Raw genomic sequence first — 25,790 nt, 5'->3', positions numbered from 1 at the left:
TCAGCCTCCCAAAGTGCTGGGATTATAGGGGCGGGCCACTGTGCCCCTCCAAGGTAGGGGTTATTATTATCCCAATTTTACTGATGAGAAAACTGAGTCCCAGAGAAGTTGGTGACTTTGCTCAAGGACACAGACAGCTGGGACTTGAATTCAGGCAGCCTGGCCACAGAACCACACCATCAACCGCTATGCTATACTGTGTTTTGTAAAATGACATGATGGCCATGTGATGCAATGTAATGATACGGCAGAGTTTTGTGCTCAGGATGTAAAAATGAGTATGTGCTGCCTTTCGTGGTTATCTCTTGAGTTCTGGCTCATGACATGAACTGTTTTTTCCAAGACACTTCCTTCTCCCACTGGGAAAGATACTATATTTGATACCTGAACAAATAGCCTTTAAGATATCAGTTTATGGGTCTTTTTAGAATCTGTGGCTGGGTGCGGTGGTCATGCCGGTAATCCCAGCACTTTGGGAGGACAAGGCAAGAGGATCACTTGAGGCCAGGAGTTCGAGACCAGCCAAGTCCATATAGCGAGACCCCCCCATCTCTACAAAAAATTTAAAAATTAGCTTGGTATGGTGACACACACCTGTTGCCCCAGCTACTCAGGAGGTGAGATGAGAAGATTGCTTGAGCCCAAGAGTTCGAGGCTGCAGTGAGCCTAGGTGACAGAGCGGGACCTCATCTATTAATTAAAAAAAAAAAAAAAAAAGAATTTGTGTTGGGTGGGATTGGAGAGTTGAAACAGACCAAGAGGTTGTCCAAGGTTGTCCTCAAAGCTGAGAAACAAGACTCAACCCTGGGTCAGTTGCAGTTGAACTTTATTCATCCGTTCACACCTGGGTCCCTCCCGGCCCCCACCTACCCTGGCCCTGCCTACTCAGGGCTTCCAAGATGGGGAGTCGGGGTGACTTTGCTTATCCTCCAGATGCCTTCTTCCCAGGATGTGACCGGTGCTCTCGAGGATGTAAGGGATGAGGACTAAAGGGAGCTGTTCCTCCTCCAGGCAGCAGGCGTGGAACCATCCGTCTCAGTGGCTGCTTGGTGGCGGTGGTGTGGATGGGTGTGGCTTTCCGTTTGCTGGGGGGTATTCTGCCAGGATATATAGGAAGCCACCCAGGGCTGCCACTGCTGTGGCTGTGTTGTGGGAGGAGCAGCCATCTGGGGGAGAGAGCCCCCATGAGTGCTGCGTGGCAAGAACCTTGGCCCTTTATTCAACACAGTCCCCTCAGCCAGGGGTGGTGGCTCACACACCTATAATCCCACACTTTGGGAGCCTGAGGTGGGCAGATCACTTGAGGTCAGGAGTTCGAGACCAGCGTGAGCAACATGATGAAACCCTGTCTCTACTAAAAAAATATAAAAATTAGCCAGGTATGATGGCATGCTCCTGTAGTCCCAGCTACTCGGGAGGATGAGGCAAAAGAATCGCTTGAACCCAGGAGGCAGAGGTTGCAGTGAGCTGAGATCGTGCCACTGCACTCCAGCCTGGGCAACAGAGCGAGACTCTGTCTCAAAAAAAAAAAAAAAATGTACTTTTCAGATGTCATTCCAGGCAACTTGCAAGACACTGAGTGGGTGCTTCGGTGCTCCCTTAGGCCCCTTTTGCCGGGCTGGGTGCCCTTCCACCAGCTGCTAAGGGCTCCCCTCTCTGGGAGGTATGTCCCTCCCAAATAACTTACCAATACAGGGATACAAAAGCCTGGCCACCTTGTCCCAGGGGGATGACTCTGTATGGTGCAATTTATGCTCCAAGGCATTCCCCTCCTACCCTGCGGGGGGATCTGCCCTGAGGCTGCATTCTGTCCAGCTCCTGCCTGGCTTAGCCTGCTTCCCTGACTTACCTACCTCAATAAACCACATGCACCGGAATCCTGTCCCAGGTCCTGTGTAAGACCTTCTGAGATGGGGAAGCTGAGGCTCGGGTAGCCGAGCTGAGCCCCTGGCCCTCGTGACTCCACAGCTCATTTCCTGACCCCAGTGGCCTTCCTCTTAGTTGCCTCTGGTCTGCCTGGTCCCATGTGACCTCATGGCTCATGGAGTCAGAGTCTCAGGCCTGAGCACTTGCCTGAGATAATAACCCTTAGATGTAGTTAGTTCTTTGAGCTCAAAGTGGGCTACACGCCTCTAGTCTCACAGTCTGTCTTCTTGTGGGAGGGAGCCAGGAATTCTTTCCTACCTACCCAGACACTTTGGGAAGGGGAGGGGACCCCAGCCAGGTCCCTTGAAGGGAGGGAGAATGCAGATTTCAAGGTGCCAAATGATGAACCCTGGCAGGTCATGCCTCTTGGTGGCCTACTGTATGCCAAATACAATGGGGAGGGCTTCGCACAATGATCAGTTATTAGCCCCCAACAGTTTGGTGCCCATTTTACAGATGAGGAAAATGAGGCTCAGAGAGGTTGTGTGACTTTCACAGCAGGTAAGAGGCAGAAGCGGGACTGAAACCTTGTGCTCCTAGTCTCTATAGCAGCTGCCTCCTGCTCCGCAGGCTTGTGTCATGAGTGCCATAAGTGCAAGAATGAGCACACCCCTCCCGGGCAGTTTTCTAGGCTGCTGGTCAGCCTGGAGGTGTCCCAGGAAAGGCCTTGGGCTCTGGAATTTCTGTGGCTTCCGCTCCAGTCCCTAGGACAGTCTTCGTGTTGGGCTGTGGGGACAGGCAGCTGACCAGGTAGTGCACAGCAGGCCCCTACCACCCCAGCCTTAGGCAGCCCTAGTCCCTCTGTGTCATAAAGGCCTAGCTAGGGTAGGGCCTCTGGAAGTCTCCTGGGAGCTTCTCTCCCTTCTCCTGCGTGACCTTTGGTGGCAGCTATGAAACTGACTCACTGGATTTCTGCTTTCACTCCTCTCTCCTGTCCACCTGTGGGTGGATGATGAGGCCACAGTGGGGTTGATGGAGAGATGTTTAGTTACTGGCATCATATACCCCCATATGTTGGACATCCACTCTGTGAGCTGGCTATTCCGTATCCCTTCCTGCTTTTGCCTGCAGTTATTTATTTTCCACTTTATTTTATTTTATTATAATTATTTTTGAGACAGAGTCTCACTCTGTCACCCAGGCTGGAGTGCAGTGGCACAATCTCAGCTCACTGCATCTTCCGTCTCCTGGGTTCAAGCAGTTCTCCTGTCTCAGCCTCCTGAGTAGCTGGGACTACAGGGGTGCGCCACCACGCCTGGCTAATTTTTGCATTTTTAGTAGAGATGGGGTTTCACTATGTTGGCCAGGCTGGTCTCAAACTTCTGACCTCAGGAGATCCACCCACCTTAGCCTCCCAAAGTGCTAGGATTACAGGCATGAGCCACCGTGCCTGGCCTATTTATTTTTTATTAATGAAAAATTGAAATCAAAGTCCTCTCTTTCTTCTTGGTTCCTCCCTTCCTGTGTCCTTCCCTCCTTCCCTTTCTTCTACATTATTTCTTGCCTTTCTTCCCTTCCCAATATACTTATATCCTGTTCTCACTTTCTCTACATTGGCGAACTGACCATACAGTTTATTGTCACAACCAGGACACTTTGGAGGAAAGAGGGCACTGTTCATAATGGCTCCAAGACAACAGGTGTAAACTGGGGCAGCTCTGGGAGCACTGGGCTGTGTGGCCACCAAAACTGTTCTGGTCACTTGCCCATTCATTGGCTTTCGGGTCCCTTCTCTGCCTTTCCTTATTCCAAACGCCAGCACACAGACCCCTCCAAACTACCTTTCCCAGGATGCCTTGCCTACTGGTTTTGACCAACAGGAGGTGCAGGTGGAATGAGGGGAGAAGCCAGAATATTTCTCCCTTCCTCTATCTGTCTCCCCCTGCAGGCTCTGTTAACACCGCCTCCTCCTGCCATTCTCCAGCTCTAGGGAGGGTAGTGGCTTCCTGCAACAGCAAAATCTCTGGGTTTTTCCACCTTTTCTGTTTTCAGCTCTTACAACACCTCTGAGATGAGTTTCTTCTAGTAAATTCCCTCTGTTGAAGTTCCTGATGCAGGTTCTATTTTCCTGACCAGACCTTGACTTAGAAGGGTTACTGTTGCGATTTTTAACAACTGAAACTTCTCTTTTATGCTCCTTTAACAAAAGACAGTATCTCTGGACTCCCCACTTTCTTTCTTTCTTTTTTTGTTTTTTTGAGACAGGGTCTTGCTCTGTCACCTGGGCTGGAGTGCAGTGGTGCAATCTCAGGTCACTGAAGCCTCCACCTCCTGTGTTCAAGTAATTCTCATGCCTCAGCCTCCCGAGTAACTGGGACTACAGGCATGCGCCACCATGCCCAGCTAAGTTTTGTATTTTTAGTAGAGACGGGGTTTTGTTATGTTGCCCAGGCTGTCTCCCCATTTTCTAAGAGGAAGCCATCACGAACTCCCATCCTCCCTTCCACCTCTCAAACATGAAGGCCCTCTGATTAGTGCCCCTTTGGTGATGCCAAGTTTAGCAGAGAATAAACACAGGCCTCTGTTTTGCTAGGATATCTCAGTTTCATGTCAAGAAACTCCCTTGGGTATTTTCATTACCTGAAAATTGTTTTTCTCGCCTCTTCACTCTCCTCAAAAAATGCTGGTGAAATTGAATAGCTTTAGGTAATTCTTCATCTTCAGCATCTGGGAGAAGAGCAAAAGTTGAACTTCTCAAGGGAGATTTTTATTTTTTACACTTTTATTTCTTTTTACTTCTTTTCTTTTATTTTAGAAACAGGGTCTCATTCTGTTGGCTAGGCTGGGTGCAGTGGCACAATTCTGGCTCACCGCAGCCTCAAACTCCTGAGCTCACAGAATCCTTCCTGCCTCAGCCTACCAAGTAGCTGGGACTATAGGCATGAACTAACATGTCCAGCTATTTAAAAAAAAATTTTTTTTGGTAGAGATGAGCTCTCAGTATGTTGCCCAGGCTGGCCTCGAACTCCTGGGCTCAAGTGATCCTCCAGCCTTGGCCTCCCAAAGTACTGGATTATATGTGTGAGCCACTGCAACTGGTCCCAAGGTGAATTTTTAAATGTTACTCACTAAACCTCCTGCCCCATAACATTTCAAGGAAGTTAGGTCTTCTCTTGAAACTTGAGGCTATTCCAGAAGTTTCCACCTGCACCTGTCTGCAGATCCTTTTTCATGGCCTAAATTTGTCATCTACTGATGGTTTTCCAAATTGTGGCTCCCCAGACACCCACCATCAGAACCACTGGAGGTGCCTGTTAAAAATGGAAGTCCCTCCAAGATAAGCAAAAACTGAAGGAATTCATTACCACTAGACCGGCCTTACAAGAAGTGCTCAAGGGAATCCTACATCTGAAAAGAAAAAGACAATAATCACTATCATGAAAACATGAAAAAGTATAAAAGTTACTGGTAGAGGGAAAGCAGAAAGGAGAAAGAGAAAAGAAGCAAAACTATCACGAGAGAAAAGCACCAAACAGCAGTGATAACAATAAGAAAGGAAGAAAAAAAAATCAAAGGATATAGAAGATAACCAGAAAGCAATGAAATGAGGAGTAAGCCCTCACATGTCAATAATAACCTTGAATGCAAATTGATTCAGTCCCCTACTTAAAAGATATATAGACTGGCTGAATGAATGAAAAAACATGACCCAACTATATGCTGCCCACAAGAATCTCACTTCACTGGTAAAGACACATATGGAATGAAAGTGAAAGAGTGAGAAAAGATCTTCCACATAAATGGAAACCAGAAGGGAGAAGGAGTAGCTATACTTACATAAAACAGACTTTAATTCAAAAACTGTAAAAAGAGACAAAGAAGGTCATTATATAATGATAAAAGAATGAATTTAACAAGAGGACATAGCAATTCAAAAAATATATGTATTAAACACTGGAGAACCGTAAAGCAAATGTTATTAGGTATAAAGGGAGAGATAAACTCCAATACAATAACAGCTGAAGACATCAACACCTTGCTCTCAGCATTGGACAGATCATCTAGACAGAAACTCAACAAAGAAACGCTGAATTTAAACTGCACTTAAGACCAAATGAATCTAACAGACATTTACAGAACATTTCATCTAAGTGCTGCAGAATATATATTCTTCTCATCAGCACATGGAACAGTCTCCAAAATAGACCATATGTTAGGCCAAAAAACAAGTCTCAGCAAATTTAAAAGAATTTAAATCATAGCAAGTATCTTCTTGACCACAATGGAATAAAACTAGAAATCATTAACAAGAGGAACTTTCAAAATTGTACAAATACAGGGAAATTCAACAACATGTTCCTGAATGACCAATGGGCAAATGAAGAAATTAAGATGAACATTTAAAAATTTCTCAACACAAGTGAAAATAGAAACACAATATGCCAGAACCTATGGGATATAGCAAAAGCACTATTAAGAGGGAAATTTACATCTATAAATGCCTACATCAAAAAAGCAGAAAGATTTCAGATAATGAACTAATGATACATCCCAAGGAACTAGAAAAGCAAGATCAAATCAAGCCCCAAATTAGTAGAAGGAAAGAAATTGTAAAGATCAGAGCAGAAATAAATAAGAGACTAAAGAAACAATACAAAAGATCAGTGAAACAAAAAGTTGTTTTTTTAAAAAGATCAACAAAAAAATTATTAACTAGACTAAGAAAAAAAGAGAAAAGACTCAAGTAAATAAAATCAGAAAGGAAAAGGAAATACTACAACTGATACCACTGAAATACAATGGATTGTTAGAGACTATTATAAACAACAAATTAGAAAACCTAGTGGAGTGTGCTGGGCATGGTGGCTCATGCCTGTAATCGCAGCACTTTGGGAGGCCGAGGTGGGCAGATCACTTGAGGTCAGGAGTTTGAGACCAGCCTGGTCAATATGGTGAAGCCCCATCTTTACTAAAAATATAAAAATTAGCCAGGCACGATGGTGGGCGCCTGTAATTCCAGCTACTCGGGAGGCTGAGGCAGGAGAATCACTTGAACCTGGGAGGTGGAGGTTGCAGTGAGCTGAGATTGCGCCACTGCACTCCAGCCTGGGCGACAGAGTGAGACTCTGTCTCCAAAAAAAAAAAAAAAAAAAAGAAAAAAGAAAACCTAGTGGAAATGGATAAATTTCTGGACACATACAACATACCAAGATTGAACCAAGAAGAAATAGAAAACCTGAACAGACCAATTATGAGTAATGAGATTGAATGTGTAATAAAAAGTCTCCCCAAAACAAAAAGCCCAGGACCTCACAGCTTCGCTGCTGAATTTTACCAAATATTTAAAGAATAAATACCAATTCTTTTCAGTCTCCTCCAGAAAATTGAAGAGGAGGAAATTTTTCCAAACTCATTCTACAAGTACAAGTTCAGCGTTACCCGAATACTAAAACCAGACAAGGACACAACAACAGCAAAAAAACTACAGGCCGATTTCCCTGATGAACCTAGATGCAAAAATCTTTAACAAAATACTAGCAAACCAAACCCAGCAACACATTAAAAACCATTCGTGGCTTTCCTACTTTGACCACTTCCAGTAAGTAATAAATGTTTTGCATTTAAAAAAATATCATTCATCATGAACAAGGGGACTTTACTGGAGGGATGCAAGGATGGTTCAACATATGCAAATCAATAAATATGATACATTACACCAATAGAATGAAAGACAAAATCATATAATCATCTTAATAGATGCAGGAAAATGCGTGTGATGAAATTTAACATCCCTTCATGATAAATCTCTCAATATGTTAGGTATAGAAGGAACGTACCTCAGTATAAGAAAGGTCATATATGACAAGCAAACCCACAGCCAACATTACACTGAATGAGGAAAAATTGAAAGCTTTTCCTGTAAGAACTGGAACAACACAAGAGTGCCTACTTTCACCATTTTTATTCGACATAGTATTAGAAGTCCTAGCCAGAGCAGTTAAGCAAGAGAAACGAAAAAGGGCATCCAAATGAAAAAGGAGAAAGTCAAATTGTACCTGTTTGCAGATGACATGATCTGATAGACCGGAAACCCTAAAAGTTCCACCAAAAAAACTCTTAGAACTAATAAATGAATTCAACAAAGTTGCAGAATACAGAATAAACATACAAAAAATCAGTAGCATTTCATACACCTACAATGAACTAGCGGAAGAAGAAATCAAGAATGTAATCCTATTTATAAGAGCTAAAAACAAAATATCCAGGAATAAATTTAACCAAGGAGGTGAAAGATCTCTACAAGGAAAACTGTAAAAGACACTGGTGAAAGAAATTGAAGAGAACACACAAAAAATGAAAAAACATCCCATGTTTATGGATTGGAAAAATTAATATTGTGAAAAATGTCCATGCTACCGAAGTGATCTACAGATTGAATCAAAATACCAATGAAATTCTTCCCAGAAATAGAAAAAAAAAGTCCTAAAATTTGTATAGACCCGCAAAAGACCCCAAATAGCCAAGCAATCCTAAGGAAGAAGAACAAGCTGGAGGCATCACATTACTGGACTTTAAAATATGCTTCAAGGCTACAGGAAACAAAATATGGCCAGGTGAGGCGGCTGACGCTTGTAATCCCAGTACTTTGGGAGGGCAGATCATTTGAGGCCAGGAGCTCAAGACCAGCTTGGCCAACATGGAGAAACCCTGTCTCTACTGAAAATACAAATATTAGCCGGGCGTGGTGGTGGTGGGTGCCTGTAATCCCAGCTACTCGGGAGGCTGAGGCAGGAGAATCGCTTGAACCCGAGAGGTGGGGGATGCAGTGAGCCGAGATTGTGCTACCGCACACCATCCTGGGTGACAGAACGAGACTGTCTCAAAAAAAGAAAAAAAAAGAAAAAAAGAAAAGCAAATGAACTGCATAGACATCCCTCAAAAGAAGGCATACAAATGGCCAACAGGTCTATGAAAAATGCTCACCATCCCTAATCATCAGAGAAACGCAAATCAAACCACAATGAGATAGCATCTCACACCTGTTAAAATGGCTACTATCAAAAAGACGAAAAATGGCTAAGTGCAGTGGCTCATGCCTGTAATCTCAGCACTATAGGAGGCCGTAGCTGGTGGATCACTCTGAGCTCAGGAATTCGAGATCAGCCTGGGCAACATGGTGAAACTCCGTCTCTACAAAAAATACAAAAATTAGCTGGATGTTGGTGGCTCCCTCCTGTAGTCTCAGCTACTCAGGAGGCTGAGGCTGGAGAATCTCTTGAACCCCGGAGGCAGAGGTTGCAGTGAGCCGAGATCGCACCACTGCACTCCAGCCTGGGTGACAGAGTGAGACCCTGTCTAAAAAGAGAAAAAAAAAAAAAAAGACAACAAATAACAAATGCTGGCAAAGCTGTAGAGAAAGGGGAGCTCTTACACAGTCTTTATGGGAATGTAAGACATTATGCTACTGAAGTGATCTACAGATTGAATCAAAGTGCCAATGACATTCTTCACAGAAATAGAAAAAAAAATCCTAAAATTTGTATAGACCCACAAAAGACCCCAAATACACAGACATTATGGAAAGCAGTGTGGAGATTTCTCAAAAAGCTAAAAATAGGACTGTCATATGATCCATCAATCCCACTACTGGATATTTATCCAAAGGAAAGGAAATTGGTATGTTGAAGAGACATCTGCACCCCTATGTTTATTGCAGCGCTATTCACAGTAGCCAAGATAAAGCAACCTGAGTGTCTATCAGCAGATGAATGGACAGAGAAAATGTGGTATACAGACCCAATGAAATACTATTTAGCCATAAAAGTAACCATATTCTTTCATTCATAGCAACATCGATGAACTTGGAGGACATTATACTAATTGAAGTAAGTCAGGCATCGAAAGATAAATGTTGCATGTCCTTCCTCACATGTGGAAGCTAAAAAAGTTGATCTCATAGAAGTGGAGTGTTGAGGCTGGGCGCCTGTAATCCTAGCACTTTGGGAGGCTGAGGTGGGTGGATCACTTGAGGTCAGGAGTTTGCGACCAGCCTGACCAACATGGTGAAACCCCCTCTCTACTAAAAATACAAAAATTAGCCGGGCATGGTGGCATGCACCTGTAGTCCCAGCTACTTGGGAGGCTGAGGCAGGAGAACCGCTTGAACCTGGGAGGCACTGAGCCGAGATAGCGCCGCTTCACTCCAGCCCGGGTGACAGAGCGAGACTCCATCCCTGAAAAAAAAGAAGTGCAGTGTTGAATAGTGGTTACTAGAGGTGGGGAGGGGGATGGGGGAGAGGAGATAACCAGAGGTTGGTTAGGGGATGCACTAGTACAGCCAGGAGGAGGAATAAGCGGTACCGTTCCATAGCACTATAGGGTGATTGCAAATAACAACAATTTGTGGGATTTTTTTTTTTTTTTTAAAGACAGTGTCTAGCTTTGTCGCCCAGGCAGAAGTGCAGTGGTGCAGTCATGGCTCACTGCAGCCTCGACCTCCTGCTGGGCTCAAGTGATTCTCCCACCTCAGTCCCCCAGGTAGCCGGGACTATAGATGTGCGCCACCACACCCGGCTAATTTTTTTGATATTTTTGGTATAGATGGAGTTTTGCCATGTTGGCCAGGCTGGTTTCTAATTCCTGAGCTCAAGCCATCTGCCTGCCTTGGCCTCCCAAAGTGCTGGGATTATAAGGCATGAGCCTATTGTATATTTTCACATAGCTAGAAGACCGAATTTGGAATGTTCCCAACACAAAGAAATGACAGATGTTTGAGTTGATGCATCTGCTCTTTACCTATTGTATACACATATGGAAATATCACACAGTACCCTATAAATATGTACAATTATTACGTGTCTATTAAGAATAATAATAAAGCCAAAAATGCAAGTTCCACAGCCCCATCCCCAACCTGCCAAAGCTTTACGTCTGGGGGCCTAAGAATCTTCATTGTATAAGCTCTGTTTTAAAAACGCACCATCTTATTTCAAAAGCTTTTGCTTCTTGGAGCATCGCAAGCTCCTAATGAGGACGCTAGCATTTCCTGGGAGCTGCCGTGTACCTGGCAGAGGCTATGTGGCTTCAAATGTGTTAGGTCAACTCTCCTTGCAGCTCAGGAAGGGTGGGGATTACTATGCTCATTTATTTACAGACAGTGAAATTGAGGCTCAGAGGGGTGAAGCCGCTTATTCCAAAGGGACCAGCTATCCAGTGTCATACGGCTAGGAAGTGGCTGAGTCCTCTACCTCTCCACCCTCCGCTACGTCACCTCCTCCCACGTCGTTGTTCCCGGCCACCCACATGGAGAGCCTTCCCTGGAGTTCTTTTCTGCCTCACCCTGTCGTCTGCTTTATAGCTCTTATCAGAACGTGCAATTATTTCACTTCTTGGTTTGTTCAGGTGATTTATGTTTCTTTTCCTCTGGCCTCTGGTTTTCCCTAGAGCCTAGATGGTGTCTGGTACATTAGTAGGTGCTCAATATGTACTTGCTGAATGAATGGTGATGTGGTTTGGCTGTGTCCCCACCCAAATCTCATCTTGAATTGTAGCTCCCGTAATTCCCATGTGCTGTGGGAGGGACCTGGTGGGAGGTAACTGAATCATGGGGGCCGTTTCCCCCATACTGTTCTCATGGTAGTGAATAAGTCTCACAGATCTGACGGTTTTGTAAGGGGTTTCCCTTTGTGCTTAGTTCTCATTCTCTCTTGTCTGCCACTATGAGAGACATCCCTTTCGCCTTCCGCTATGATGGTGAGGCCTCCCCAGCAGTGTGCAACTGTGAGTCCATTAAACCTCTTTTTCTTTATAAATCACCCAGACTTGGGTTTGTCTTTATCATCAGCATAAAAGCAGTACAATACAAATGGGCTTGTTAATGCAGCTGTAGGGGCCAACACCTTCTAATAAGACGACCTGCTGTCTTGCCACATTTTGGCTTCCAAAGCTCCGAGCCCATTTCTACTTGTGTGTACACGTCTACGTGTGTGTGCACCTGCAGTGGCCTGGGCCACTAGGAGGTGCTATATGACCGAACGCGGGGGCAATTGTTTTCATACCTGGCCTAGAAACTCAGAGCCTCCCCCACCCCCACTGCCCCCGCTCTTCACCAGGGCAGCAGCACAGCTCACCAGGCTCCCCGAAGCATCCTTCCCGCTGTTTCTGCCAACTGAGAATGGCCTCCAGCCACCGGAGCTTGTAGAAGTCAGAGAAGCCGCCCATTCCACAGAACATGACTGGAAGTAAAGACGGGGGCCCTCTGCAGGCCTGCCCCCCAGGCCCACCTCCTCCCACTCCCCAGGGCTGCCACTGTGCCACCTGCCTCCATCTGCCTGGGTTAGGCTTAGGACGTGGGTGTTCGATGCAGGGGCGGGAAGGAGGCAGCTTGGGCCTTTGCCTGAGCACCTAGGGGCTCCCACGCTTGTGCCCTGCCTCCCACTGAGGGCCTTGGTCAGGGCTGCTCCAAAGTCAGGATGAGTGGAGGGGTTTGGACACCCCAGCCAGCGAGCAGCCTCCCAAGCACTCCCTGTCTGTCTCATCCATAAGGCTTTGCGGGTCTGCCGGTCACCTGGTCCATCTGTGTAGAGCTCCGTCACTGGGGCAGCCTTTGGGGGCAGGAAGCTGTCACACAGTGGCAGGTAAAATACAGGCTGCCCAGTTACATTTGAGTTTTTGATAAAAAATGAATATAATTTTTGAGTGTAAGTATATCCCATGAAATAGCTGGGATAAACTTGTATTAAAAAGGGATTCATTGCTTATCTGAAGTTCAAAGTTAACTGAGCACTCTGTATTTTTACTTGCTTAATCTGGCAACTCCGTGTGTGTGTGTGTGTGTGTGTGTGTGTGTGTGTGTGTGTGTGTTGGTGGGGGGACACCCTGCTCCTTTGTCCCAGGGGCAGAATGCTGGCCGTACTGTTTTCCATAAAGATGTCCCGGGTAGGGTAGGCGTATCCGATGGCCTCAGCTCTGTGGTTCAAGTCCATCATGTTGGCGCAGAAGAGGTTGATATAGTCCTGGCTCTGTTGGAATGGTCCCTGTGTGCATCCCCTCTGGGGAGACAAACACCCAAAGAGAAAGGAGTCAGTGGTACAGATGACAGACACGCCCTGCTATGGGAAAGTCTTGCAGTTCTGAGACGGTCTTGCAAGGGGCTGTGTTTAGGGCTGTGTTTAGGGCAGGTCTTTTTCTCCTTTTTGCAGGATTTCTTCCCCATGCACACCCCCAGCCTGCTGGGACTCCTTCATCAGAGAGAGCTGGGTTCGAGATCCAGCTCTGCCGCTTAGGAGCTGTGTGATCTTTGTTTGCTAAAGTAACCTTTCTGAGCCTCAAGAGTTTTTATCAGGAAAGGGTGAGGCCTCTAGAAACGGCACCAGAGGGGCTCTCATGTAGGGGGATGACACAGCTGGGAAGTGCCCAGTGTGATGCCTGGGCCACTAGGAGGTGCTATATGACCGAACGCGGGGGCAATGCAATCTACAACCAGCCTGAACCCGGGGGCAGCTTCAGTGCTACTCAAAGTGTGGGCCAAGAAGCGGGCTGGTCACTCCCCACACTGGGAGAGAAGAACAGGAGTTGACAGCAGGCTTTAGACACTTCTGTAGCAGTGGTCAGAGTTACTTTCCACCTGCTGAATCTAATGATCGAAATAATTCCCTTGTAATATGGTTTTTATTGTATTTATAAAAATATTGGTCTGTCACAGCTTGCAGAGAAATAATAATTTTTAAATTCTGTTGAACAAAAACAGAGACTGTCTCCTCAGCTAAGGATTTCTGGACACCGAATCACATTTTTTTTTTTTTGAATAAAGATAATGAACGCTACCCTTCTGTATGAAGAAATATATATGGCCAGGCACAGTGGCTCGTGCCTGTAACCCCAGCACTTTGGGAGGCCGAGGCGGGTGGATCACGAGGTCCGGAGTTCAAGACCAGCCTGGCCAACATGGCGAAACCCCATTTCTACTAAAAATACAAAAATTAGCTGGGCATGTTGGCATGTGCCTGTAATCCCAGGTGCTTGGGAGGCTGAGGCAGAGAATTGCTTAAACCTGGGAGGCAGAGGTTGCAGTGAGCCGAGATCGTGCCACTGCACTCCAGCCTGGGCAACAGAGTGAGACTCCATTTCAAAAAAAAAAAGAAAGAAAAGAAGTATATATATATAGTGGCATATATATATAGTGGCATATATATATAGTGGCATATATATATATAGTGGTGTATATATAGTGGTATATATATATAGTGGTATATATAGTGGTATATATATAGTGGTATATATATAGTGGTATATATATATATAGTGGTATATATACAGTGGCATTTATATATAGTGGTGTGTATGGTGGTATATATATAAAGAAAAGCAATATATATACTGGTGTGTGTATATATATATGCCACTATATATATATTTCTATTCTTTTTTTTATATGTATATATATAGACAGCAGCATATATATATAGTGGCATATATAACGTAGTGGCATGATCTCAGCTCACTACAGCCTCTGCCTCCCTGGTTCAAGTGATTCTCCTGCCTCAGCCTCCCAAGTAGCTGGGATTACAGGTGCATGCCAGCATGCCCGACTAATTTTTGTATTTTTAGTAGAGACGGGGTTTTACCATGTTGGCTAGGCTGGTCTCTGACTCCTGATCTCAAGTGATCTACCCACCTCAGCCTCCCAAAGTGCTGGGATTACAGGCGTGAGCCACCGTGCCTGGCCTCATTCATTTGTTTTTGTTTACAGAGTTCTTTCTGATGGTTCTCTTTTATTCTCTCTTTCTCTGTCTCACTGTGTTTTTCTGATGCCCTACAGTCCAGTTCAGCAGGCAAACCTATCTGTTTCACTGGCCCAACAGAATCCCAAATGCCAGATCCCAAATCGGCTCAATTACACAGCAGGAGTATGGTAGGGGCCCTACTTCTCCCTCCTGAGGTCCCAAGTAGAAATCCAAAGCTCTGCTTATTTTCCTTGTGTGTAGCAGACAAAGTTACACTGCCATGAGCCCCTTTGCATTTCTTTCTTTTTTCTTTTTCTTTTCTTTTCTTTTTTTTTTTTTTTTTTTTTGAGGCAGAGTCTTACTCCATTGCCTGGGCTGGAGTGCAATGGCACAATCTTGCTCACTCTAACCTCCGCCTCCCGGGTTCCAGCGATTCTCCTGCCTCAGGCCCTTGTAGCTGGGATTACAGGTGCACGCCACCACGTCCAGCTAATTTTTTTTGTATTTTTAGTACAGAATGGGTTTCACCATGTTGGCCCAGCTGGTCTTGATCTCCTGGCCTCAAGTGATCTGCCTGCCTTGGCCTCCTAAAGTGCTTGGATTACAGGCATGAGCCACCACGTCCGGCCGCCCCTTTTCCTTTTTCCTTCCCCTTCCCCTGGCACGGCGGGGGCTCCCTGGGCACTCACCCTTCTGGCCCAGAGGAAGAAGAGCAGTTGGTGGGACAGGCAGTAGCCCGAGCAGCCGGGCTTGGTCATGAGGCTCCTGCAGAGGTCTGAGGGGCCGCAGGGCTCGCTGCTGTCCATCCTGGGGGAAAGTGGTTCCCAGCTGTTAAGGATGGAGCGCTGACTCCGCCCTGCGTCTTCCCAGCCCCCCAGTTGTAGTTGTTGGAACTCCCAGTAGATTCCAGACACCCAGCTGGGCATGGGGGTTGCCAGAGGAAATACAGCAGTCCTGCATCTTGATTTGCTAAATCTGGCTGCCCTAGCCCAGGAAAGATTACGCTAGAGCTATTCCGGGGTTGAGGAAGCCAGCAAGGCTGAAACTTCCTATTGCTACGTGGGCCAAATCACATCTTTTCCAGCCCTGAACAGTGGGTACTTGAAACCGGACCACTTGGAATCTGGGCCCAACACGCTTATTCCTCCTGCACCAGCCAGGCGTGGTGGCTCACACCTGTAATTCTAGCACTTTGGGAGGCTGAGGCAGGCAGGTCACCTGAGGTCAGGAGTTCGAGACCAGCCTGGCAAACATAATGAAACCCTGTCTCTACAAAAAATACAAAAATTAGCTGGGTGTGGTGGCACGTGCATGTAATCCCAGCCACTCGGGAGGCTGAGGTAGAATCGCTTGGGAATCACTTGAATCTGGGAGGCAGAGGTTGCAGTGAGTTGAGATCGCATCAATGCACTTCAGCCTGGGAGAGAGAGCGAGACTCCATCTCAAAATAAATAAATAAATAAAAATAAAATAAAATAAAAATAAAAAATACACACACAAATACAAAAATTAGCTGGGCATGGTGGCACACATCTGTAATCCCAGCTACTCAGGAGGCTGAGGCACGAGAATCACTTGAACCTGGTAGGTGGAGCGTCCAGTGAGCCGAGAAAGAACACACCACTGCACTCCAGCCTGGGGGACAGAGTGAGACTCTGTCTCAAAAAAATAAAAATAAATAAAAATTTTTAAAAAGCAGGGGTCCTTGGCTGGGGCCCAGCCCCTCCGTGAGTCCAGCCGTGTCCTGGCCCAAGCACTGCTCTGAAGGGTGCTGAGAGGATGCGGCCTGGGCATCTGCTGCCCACTTTGCCCATGGGCCCCTGCACCCAGGGCTGCCCTGGGGCCTTGCTCCAAGCCCACCAAACACCAGGATAAAATGAGGAGCCCATGTAGGCTCAGTCCTGCCTTCTCGGAGCTGCATCCTCACTGGGGATGGGGATAGGTCCATAAAACAAGTGTAAATTGCATCTGTGGCTATAAGAGGTGCCAGGAGAGGCCCTCACAGGAGGTCTGCTATGTGCTGGGGTCAGAGGTAGGATGGGGTTTGGAGGTAGGATGCCGGTGCCAGCCCTGAAGGATGGGCAGCCTTCCTGAGGCCCAGCGGGTGGAGTGGGTGGGGTGGGGGGGAGCAAAGTCTTTGAAGTGGGAGGAAGCCTTGGAGAGTCTGAAAAGAGGCGTCTAGGGGCCTGGAGACTGGGAACGGTGGAGAGGAATTGGGGATTTGTCCTGGGGCCTGGAGGTGGTGTGTTCAGCCATGGATGCTGGAAGACCTGCTGTGGCATGGAAGGCCAGTGGACGGCTGGAGCAAGGCGAACCCTGCTGGCGTAGGAGAGGGCAGTGCCTGGCAGCTACAGGGAGCTGCACCTGTGTCTGCACAAACCCCTGGCTTCAGCCCTAGGGCTTGGAGAAGGAGGAGCGGGACAGGACCAGCTGAGAACGAGTGCGTTTGGGTTTCCAGCAAATAGGGCAAGTGCAGGGCCCACCCGGTTCCCAGCAGCTGCACCAGGCACGCGTCACTTCTCTCCTCTGAGAATGAGTCCTGGGGCTGGAACGTGGGGTACACCAAGGAGGCATCAGTGTGGATCCAGGCATGTGGGAGCTTCCAAAACCCGGGCTGGAGGGTCAGCTGGAACTCTGGCAGAGAGGACAGATAGATGGGGTGGAGTGTGGGGGTGACCCAGGAGCAGTGGGCCACCCTGGTGTCCCCACCTCCTCCTGCAGCCCTGCCCACTGGCAGGTGTAGCTCAGGGCTCTAAGCCCTGTCTCCTGGTCCCAGATTGGGTTTGAAACACTCAAGAAAGCTCCTTTTGCTTATAAAACCATTTTCCCCCTAATCAATAGGAACAGTGTTGGGACGGGATTTGACTAAACCCACTGCATCCCATGGAAACCCCAGATAAATAAAAGAGTTAGTTTCCCAGGTGCAGGGCTCATGCCTGTCATCCCAGCACTTGGGGAGGCTAAGGAAGGAAGATCACTTGAGGCCCAAAGTTCAAGATCAGCCTAGGCAACATAGCAAGACTCTGTCTCCACAAAAATAAAAAAAGTAGCCAGATGTGGTGGTGTGCACCTGTAGTTCCAGCTGAGGCAGGACCATTGCTTGAGTCTAGAAGTTGGAGAATGCAGTGAGCTATGATCAGCTTTTTTTTTTTTTTTTTTTTTTTTAAGAGGCATGGCCAAGAGCGGTGGCTCACACCACTTTGGGAGGCTGAGGCGGGCGAATCACTTGAGATCAGGAGTTAAAGACCAGTCTGGCTAACGCAGTGAAATCCCATCTCTAGTAAAAATACAAAAAATTAGCTGAGTGTGGTGGCAGGTGCCTGTAGTCCCAGGTACTCGGGAGGCTGAGGCAGGAGAATAGCATGAACCCATGAGACAGAGCTTGCAGTGAGCCGAGATTGTGCCACGGCACTCCAGCCTGGGTGACAGAGCGAGACTCCGTCTCAAAAAAAAAAAAAAAAAGTATTAGCCAGGCGTGGTGGCGCATGCCTGTAGTCCCAGCTACTTGAGAGAGGCTAAAGCAGGAGAATCACTTGAACCCAGGATGCAGAGGTTGCAGTGAGCTGAGATTGCGCCACTGCACTCCAGCCTGGGCGACAGGGTGAGACTCTGTCTCAAAAAAAAAAAAAGAGAGAGACAGAGTGAGACGCTGTCTCAAAAAAAAACAAAAACAAAAACAAAAACAAACAACCCAAAAAACCCCCCTGCAAGAAAAACAAGTGAGGAGGTGGAATTAGTGGGGAGGTGATATTGGTTATACCTTTCGGTTTGGTGAGAAGGTGGAGCTCTTAACTAAACAGATGCCCAGTCACAGGCATCTTTAAGATGACATAGGCGGGGACAGTGTTAGGGACCAGGCCTGGGAGAGAGTGGGGGACCTTAACATTGGAAAGGTCAGCCCCAGCTGTGGTCCCTGCGGCTGGACTGCCGTGTGAGCATGAAGCATGGCCTAGCTACCTCCCCGCTCACCCCCATGCATCTGATGGGAGGGGGGACAGGGTTGGAACAGCATGATGGACTGGTTATTTGTGCCCCGCCCTTGCCTTCCAGGAACAACTCAGCCAGACTTATTAGATGGGACCTTTTGCAGGGTCACTCGGGGCTGGTGAGGAGAGAGAGAGACTCTCAGTGGTCATAAGGCATGAGAAAGATAAACCCCATTGTTTTGCAAAATACTGTGTGGACAACTTCGGGAATTTCTACTGACATTTAATGAAGTGTATTAAAATAATTTGGTGACATGGGACACTACTGTTTGCTGTGCAAAGGGTTGAATTGCCTTTTGGACCCTCTCCCCTCTGGGACAGCCCAGCCCCTCCGCTCTGGTCTAGGACCAGGATCTCCAGCTTGCGCGTGCGCTGAATGCGTGAGAGAAGACAACCTGCCTCCTCCGCACCCCTCTGTGTGGGTAGGAGAGCCCATCAGAGTCTGAAGTCAAGGATGACCGCACGTCCCCAGGGCTCGTCTGTGGTTACGGACTGTCCCAGCCCAGCCTTGCCCCAGGAGAGCCCACGCTGGGTTATTTCAGTCTATATCCCCGGAGGCACTATTCCTGAGGGAATGGGACACCCTGTGTGTGCTCACCTCTTAGGTACTTGGGGTCACTCAGCTTGAGGTAGAGGAGGGATCTCTGGATGGCAGCCTCCAGCTTCTCCCCCAGTGTCCCCACGCGCAGGGCCAGCGGCTGCAGCAGGGGCTCCTGGGCCCACTTCTCCTGGACACTTTTTAGCTGCTCTGGAAGGGAGCAGAGTTAATTCATTCTACTATTTGGAATCGGGACTTGTTTTTTTGCCTTGGAACAGGAAAAAAAATGCCCCAAAGTCTAATGCTTCCTGGGAGCCTCTCTGCCTTCTCCAGCACTCAGAGGGGAAGGGTTTACTGAGCTGACTGGAAATGAGGCCAGGATGGGGGTGATCTGGGCAATGAGAATGGGTGTCACAGTGGTAGAAGGTGGTGGCTGAGAGCTTGGTTTCTGGAGGTGGGCCTGGGTTCAGATCTTTGATACTTGAGGTTCAAATCCTCAAATCCTTGACTCGTATACTTTCTTGCTGGATGGCCAGAGAAAGGTTGCAGGGTAGAGAACCATTGTGTACAGTTGAACAGGCTGTACACTGCACAAGGGCAACACACATTTGGATCATGGGTTTGTATATGCAGTAATACAATTTCCCAGTAGATGGCTGTCAAGTGACTTCAAGAAGGAAGTGCCTTTTTCTAATTCCCACAGAGGTACCCTGTGGGCTAGCAGTGGCTTTGTTGGGGTGGGAGACAATGGTGAAGATCCAGAGGTGGCCAGAAATTGGGGAGACATGAGTGAGAACATCCGAGTGAGAGCGTCCACGCAGGGCTGAGAGGGCGAGGGATGAAGTAGGGCAGCTGCAGTCAGGTAGGAACCTTGTTAGGGAGGATGGGCTAGGTTAAGAAGGATGCTGAGGTGGTCCTCCAGGGCGACCGGCTCTGTCACACCCCCTCTGCTCAGCCCCCTCCGTGGGCAAACCCACAGGGAAGAAGTACAGGCTTGGGAGTGCTGACAGGGAGGGCCTACCTGTGTGTCACAGTGTCTCCTCCTGTGATTGCACCGGGTCTACAAAGTCCAATAGGACAGAGGTCCCCAATCCCCAGTTCAGTACTGGTCTATGGCCTGTTAGGAAGGGGGCCACACAGCAGGAGGTGAGTGGTGGGTGAGCGAGCTGGGCTTCATCTGTAATTTACAGCCACTCCCTATCATTCGCTTTCATTACCGCCTGAGCTCCACCTCCTGTCAGATCAGTGGCTGCATTAGATTCTCACAGGAGTGTGAACCCTGTTGTGAACTGCACATATGAGGGATCTAGGTTGCACACATCTTTTGAGGTTCTAATGCCCGATGATCTGTCACTGTCTCCCATCACCCCCAGATGGGATTATCTAGTTGCAGGAAAACAGTCTCAGAGCTTCCACTGATTCTACATTATGATGAGTTGTATAATTATATATTATAACATAATAACAATAAGCAGAAAGTGGGCTGGGCACCGTGGCTCACGCCTGTAATCCCAGCACTTTGCGAGGCCGAGGCAGGTGGATTACTTAAGGCCAAGAGTTCAAGACCAGCCTGGCCAACATGCTAAAACCTCATCTCTACCAAAAATACAAAAATTAGCCGGGCGTGGTGGTGGGTGCCTGTAGTCCCAGCTAATTGGGAGACTGAGCAGGAGAATCGCTTGAACCCGGAGGTGGTGGTTGTAGGGAGCTGAGGTGGCACCACTGCACTGCAGCCTGGGCAACAGAGCGAGACTCTGTTTCAAAATAATAAATAATAATAAATAAAAAATAAAGTGCACAATAAATTTAATGCACGTGAATCATCCCGAAACCCTCCCCTCCACCTCAGTCCATGGAAAAATTGCTTTCCACAAAACCAGTCCCTGGTGTCAAAAAGGTTGGGGACCACTGCAATGGGACATAGACCCTGCCCACTGGGAGCTCACTATTTAGAGAGACACAGATGAGGAAGCCGTTGCTGCTAGTCAAGGATGCTGAGTGCTTTGATAGATGGAAACAGTAACGGCTGACAAGTACTGAGCCCCACTGGTAAGATGACATAGACACACAATCCCACGAGATACATGTGCATGATCGTGTGATACTCTCATCCACCAGCTGCGGCTGAAGGATGAGGAAACCAAAACTCCACTCAGTGCCATGCAGCCAGTTGGGGGAGATCCAGGATTTGAACCTGGGCAGTCCAGTTCTGAAGCTCTGTTCTGGGCACTGGCACTGCTTTTGCTCCCTTCTGGGCACAGTTCACGGTTGTGGTTGTATTAAGCGCTGAATTCCTAGGGAATCTGTTATGGAGCAAGATTATTGCGAGGAGAAGCGGCAGTGGATGTGGGATGTGGCATGGGCGGAGAAGCCGGGCTCACTGCAGCTGCCAAGGAGGGGGGACCCTGGTCTCAGGCTGTTAGGTGGGGCTGCTTTCCCAGTGAATGCTACCCAGTCATGATTAAGAGAACCCCCTCCCTTCATTGCTAAAAGAGGATAATAATAATGGGTGTAACCTCAGGGATGACGGGGAGAGGGCACTGAAGTACCCCATGCAATGCACCTGGGTTGTGGCCACTTTGAGCAGATACTTAGTGAACTACAGCTTTTGCTATCACATGCACCCCAGGAAGCAGCCAGCCCAGTGGGAGCCACCTGCGTGCTTGTGTGTGTGTGTGATATGCTTGTGTGCATGCGTGCATGTGTGCTTGTGTGTGTGAGATGTGCATGTGTGTGTGCATGCGTGCTTGTGTGTGTGTGCATGGTGTGCGCATGTGTGTGTGTGTTTGCCTTGGCCTGTCTCCAGCCCGCTTCTTGGGGATCTTATAGCTCTCAAAGCTAAACAAACACTTGACTGTTTTTGCAGAAACTTCAGGAGACTTTGGCTGGAAGTGGAGGAAGTGGGGTTGGAACCTGATCTTGAGGGTCCTCAGTTTTGTCCACAGCCACCTCACTCAAGGGGAGGGGCCCTCGCACAAATATCTGTTAACGGGGCACTCTCCCTGCTCCTCTTGTTCGTGGTGTGTCAGGAGGGGCTGTCAAATGGATCATTTCATTCTGAGAAAAAGATAATTCCCAAATCCCTTCCCATGTGGCCTTTAAATCTTTCCTACTTCTAAAAAATTGCATAACAGTTAGCTGGGCCACAGCTGCCAGGAAGATCCAGCCCCTGGCCTCCTCTCTCCTTATAGCCTGGGGCCAGGAGACTGCCAGGTCCCAGGCGTACAGAGCAGGGCAGGGGACAAAGCCGAGAGCTAGCTTCCCAGTGTCCAGCCAGGGGAATTGGGGCTCACTCACCTTCCAGCACCCGGACCCCCACCATGCCATCCAGATTGATTTCGGGCAGCCTCCGTTCCAGGAAGACGGTGGCTCTCTCCAGCGCAGACAGTATCAGGTCCGCAATGGTGACTTTACTTTCAGCAATGTCCAGCCCAGGCAGGGAGGAGGACCACAGTGGTGGCAGTGCCGTCAGTAAGAGCAGGAGCAGCAGCCCCGGGCTGGCCGTGGCTGGCCTCTGCTCACAGCTGGTCACACGCTCAGCACCCCGAGCACTGGCCCAGCCCAGACTGCCTCTGCACGCCCTCCTCCTGCCTCCTCCCCACCTCCCCCTGGCAGACCTGAAGACAAGTGGCCCGGCAGGGCTGCCAAGAAGCCTGGGGTGGCCTGGGCAGAGGACTCTGGGAAGGGTGGCTGCAGGGGGATGACGGTTAGGCAGTGGAGGTTAGGCCAGTCCTGGGCATAGAGCCTGCTGTCCGCAGGATGCTGGGGAGAGGGGTGTCCGCCCTGTCCTTCTCAGCCCTGATTCTCCAGGCTCACAGGCTAGGTCTTTGATCTAGCAATTGCAATTCAACCCACAAATCCAAAAGCTCTGAAAGCAAAACAAATTTTTTTTCTTTCTTTGTGTTTTGAAATAGGGTCTCATTCTCTTGCTTGGGCTGGAGTGCAGTGGTTTGATCACAGCTCACTGTAGCCTTGACCTCCTGGGCTCAATAGATCCTCTTGTCTTGCGGTCCTGCCGCAGGGGTTATTCAGGGATGCACCGAGAAGTAGTGAGAAGAATGATGAAAGAAAGACACAGAGAAGCGGGATTAGGAAGGACGGTCCCCTGATAGGGAAGCGCCACAAGCTTTGGTTTATTCAGTGCTTTTATACATGCCGGGGTCAAAAGTCCAGACAATAATTATTTTTGTCTTCCTTTGATGTGGCCTCCGCAGTCTGTCCTGTGCTAACTATTAACTATGAAAAGCCATTCACAGCGCTTCACTGATCTGGTAAGAACAGGAAGCTACCCATAACAGGATATTCAGTGGTCAGGTCTTTGCCATGCCACCTACTTCCCTGTCTGCAGGCTTTGCCAATGCATGGGAATGTGAATTTCGCTCCCCACACTCTTGCCTCAGCCTCCTGAATAGCTGGGACAATCGGCATGTGCCACCATGGTTCCCTAATTTTTGTAGTTTTCTAAATAGAGACAGGGTCTCACTATGTTGATCAGGCTGGTCTTGAACTCCTAGCCTCAAGCGATCCACCTTCCTCGGGCTCCCAAAGTGCTGGGATTACAGGCTTGAGCCACCACACCCAGGCTTTGTTTTAAATAAATTTGAAACACACTCATTTGAGGGCACATCTGCCTTGAACTGAGGCAAACTTCCTTAGAAGGGCACCGTCCAATTGAAATAGAATTGGAGCTACAAAGATGAGGCATGTGTGCATTTCCAAATTTCCTAGTAGCCACATCTAAGAAAGCAGCAATAAGCAGGTGAAGTTAATTTTAACGATCTAGTTTATTGGACCCAATATTTAAAATATTACAATTACATCTGTAATCAATATAGAAATGATTTATTTTTATTTTTCTCAAACTAAGTCTTTGAAATTGATGAGTAGTTTATGTTCACAACACAATTATCTTATTTTATTATTTTATTTTTAAGAGACAGGGTCTCACGCTGTTGCCCAGGCTGGAGTGCAGTGGTGTGGTCTTAGTTCACTGCAGTCTCAAGCTCCTAGGCTCAAGGGACCCTCGTGCTTTAGCCTCCCAAGTAGCTGGCACTCCAGGTGTAAGCCACCATGCCAGGCTAAGCATATTTCAATTCAGACTATCCATATTTCAAGGGCTTGATAGTCACATGTAGCTGGTATACTGGGCAGTGTCTTAGTTTTGTGCTACTACCACAGAATACCTGAGACTGAGTAATTTATAAAGAAACGCAATTCATTTGGCTCATAGTTCTGGAGGCTGGGAAGTCCAGGTTCAAGGGGCTACATCTGGTGGGGGTCTTCTTGCCATATCATCCCACGGTGGAGAGCAGAAGGGCAAGAGAGCTAGAGAGAGAGAAGAGAAAGAAGCTAAACTCATTCCTTTATCAGGAACACGCTTTTGCAATAACAGCATGAATCCATTCATGAGGGCAGAGGCCTCATGAAAGATTCCATCTCTCAACACTGTTGCATTGAGAATTAAGGTTCCAACATACGAACTTTAGGGCACACATTCAAACCACAGCAGAAAGTGAGGACCTAGCGTCCTTATTTATTTCACTCAGTGTGAACGCGCATCTATTTCCTTGCAGAAATTTTAATGTTGGTTTCCTGGGTGCTGTCCCAAACCTTGCTGGGGCTGTTGTATGTATGTGCACCACATTATCTTTCTAAAATCCAAACAATTTTGAATTCAGAAACATACTTGGTCCCAAGGGCTTCAGTTAAGACATTACAGATCTGTAACAATAATCAAAAGAACACCACTAAAGTGTGTATTTGATGCTCCCTATGTGCAGGTGCTAGGTTAGGGCTTCTCCATCTTTTAACTTCGTAATTGTTCTTTTTTCTACCCCTGGAGTGTTTTTAGACATTTTAATCCTGAAAAATCTTTAATAAGAGGTTTATTGAGATATTATTCACATAACATAAAACCCACCCTTTAAATGTATACAGTTTCACAGTGATTTTTAGTCAATTCACAAAGTTGTGCAGCCATCACTGTCTACCTCCAGAATGTTTTTGCCGCCCCGAAAAGAAATCCCATATCCATTCGCAGAAACTCCCTATTCCCCCCTCCTCAGCCCCTGCCAACCATGAATGAACTTTCTGTGTCTATGGTTTGACCCATTGTGGATATTTCCTATAAGTGGAATCTTTTTTTTTTTTTTTTTTTTTTTGAGATGGAGTCTCTCTCTGTCGCCCAGGCTGGAGTGCAGTGGCGCGATCTTGGCTCACTGCAAGCTCCGCCTCCCGGGTTCACGCCATTCTTCTGCCTCAGCCTCCCGCGTAGCTGGGACTACAGGCGCCCGCCACTACGCCCGGCTAATTTTCTGTATTCTTAGTAGAGACGGGGTTTCACCGTGTTATCCCGGATGGCCTCCTGACCTCGAGATCTGCCCGCCTCGGCCTCCCAAAGTGCTGGGATTACAGGCGTGAGCCACCGCTCCCGGCCCCGCCCCTGACTTCTAACAACGAAGACTGGATTTTATTTATATAGACGGAACTCTACAATTCGTACTTGTCAGCATCTGGCCCCTTTCTCAATGTTAGGATGAGATTCATCCAAATTCTTGTGTCACTATATTTTGAAATTATCTTTGAATCCTGAAGAGAGTTCTTAGATTCCAACACAGCAACAGCTTTACTTTAGTCGGGGAGATACACTGGTGTTTAGGGAGCCTGGCGTATGTG

General features: G+C 47.7%; 1 protein-coding gene across 1 annotated transcript; it reads right to left on the bottom strand.

Annotated features, from left to right (window-relative positions):
* Positions 1–809: 809 nt before the first annotated feature.
* CUNH16orf89 (chromosome unknown C16orf89 homolog) lies at positions 810–25,627 on the bottom strand. The gene is made up of 9 exons (XM_032144865.2): positions 25,618–25,627; positions 22,413–22,805; positions 19,176–19,325; positions 17,075–17,225; positions 15,281–15,398; positions 12,782–12,917; positions 11,997–12,101; positions 4,507–4,593; positions 810–1,166 (listed from the first exon to the last, which is right to left on the bottom strand). Exons 1-9 carry the CDS (start codon positions 25,625–25,627, stop codon positions 1,036–1,038), a joined length of 1,281 nt encoding a protein of 426 aa, XP_032000756.2. The 3' UTR covers positions 810–1,035.
* Positions 25,628–25,790: the final 163 nt, after the last annotated feature.

Source organism: Hylobates moloch, unplaced genomic scaffold (assembly GCF_009828535.3).
Source record: "Hylobates moloch isolate HMO894 unplaced genomic scaffold, HMol_V3 SCAFFOLD_23, whole genome shotgun sequence".
Taxonomy (NCBI): domain Eukaryota; kingdom Metazoa; phylum Chordata; class Mammalia; order Primates; family Hylobatidae; genus Hylobates; species Hylobates moloch.
This window is presented reverse-complemented; position numbering and strand designations above follow the sequence as displayed.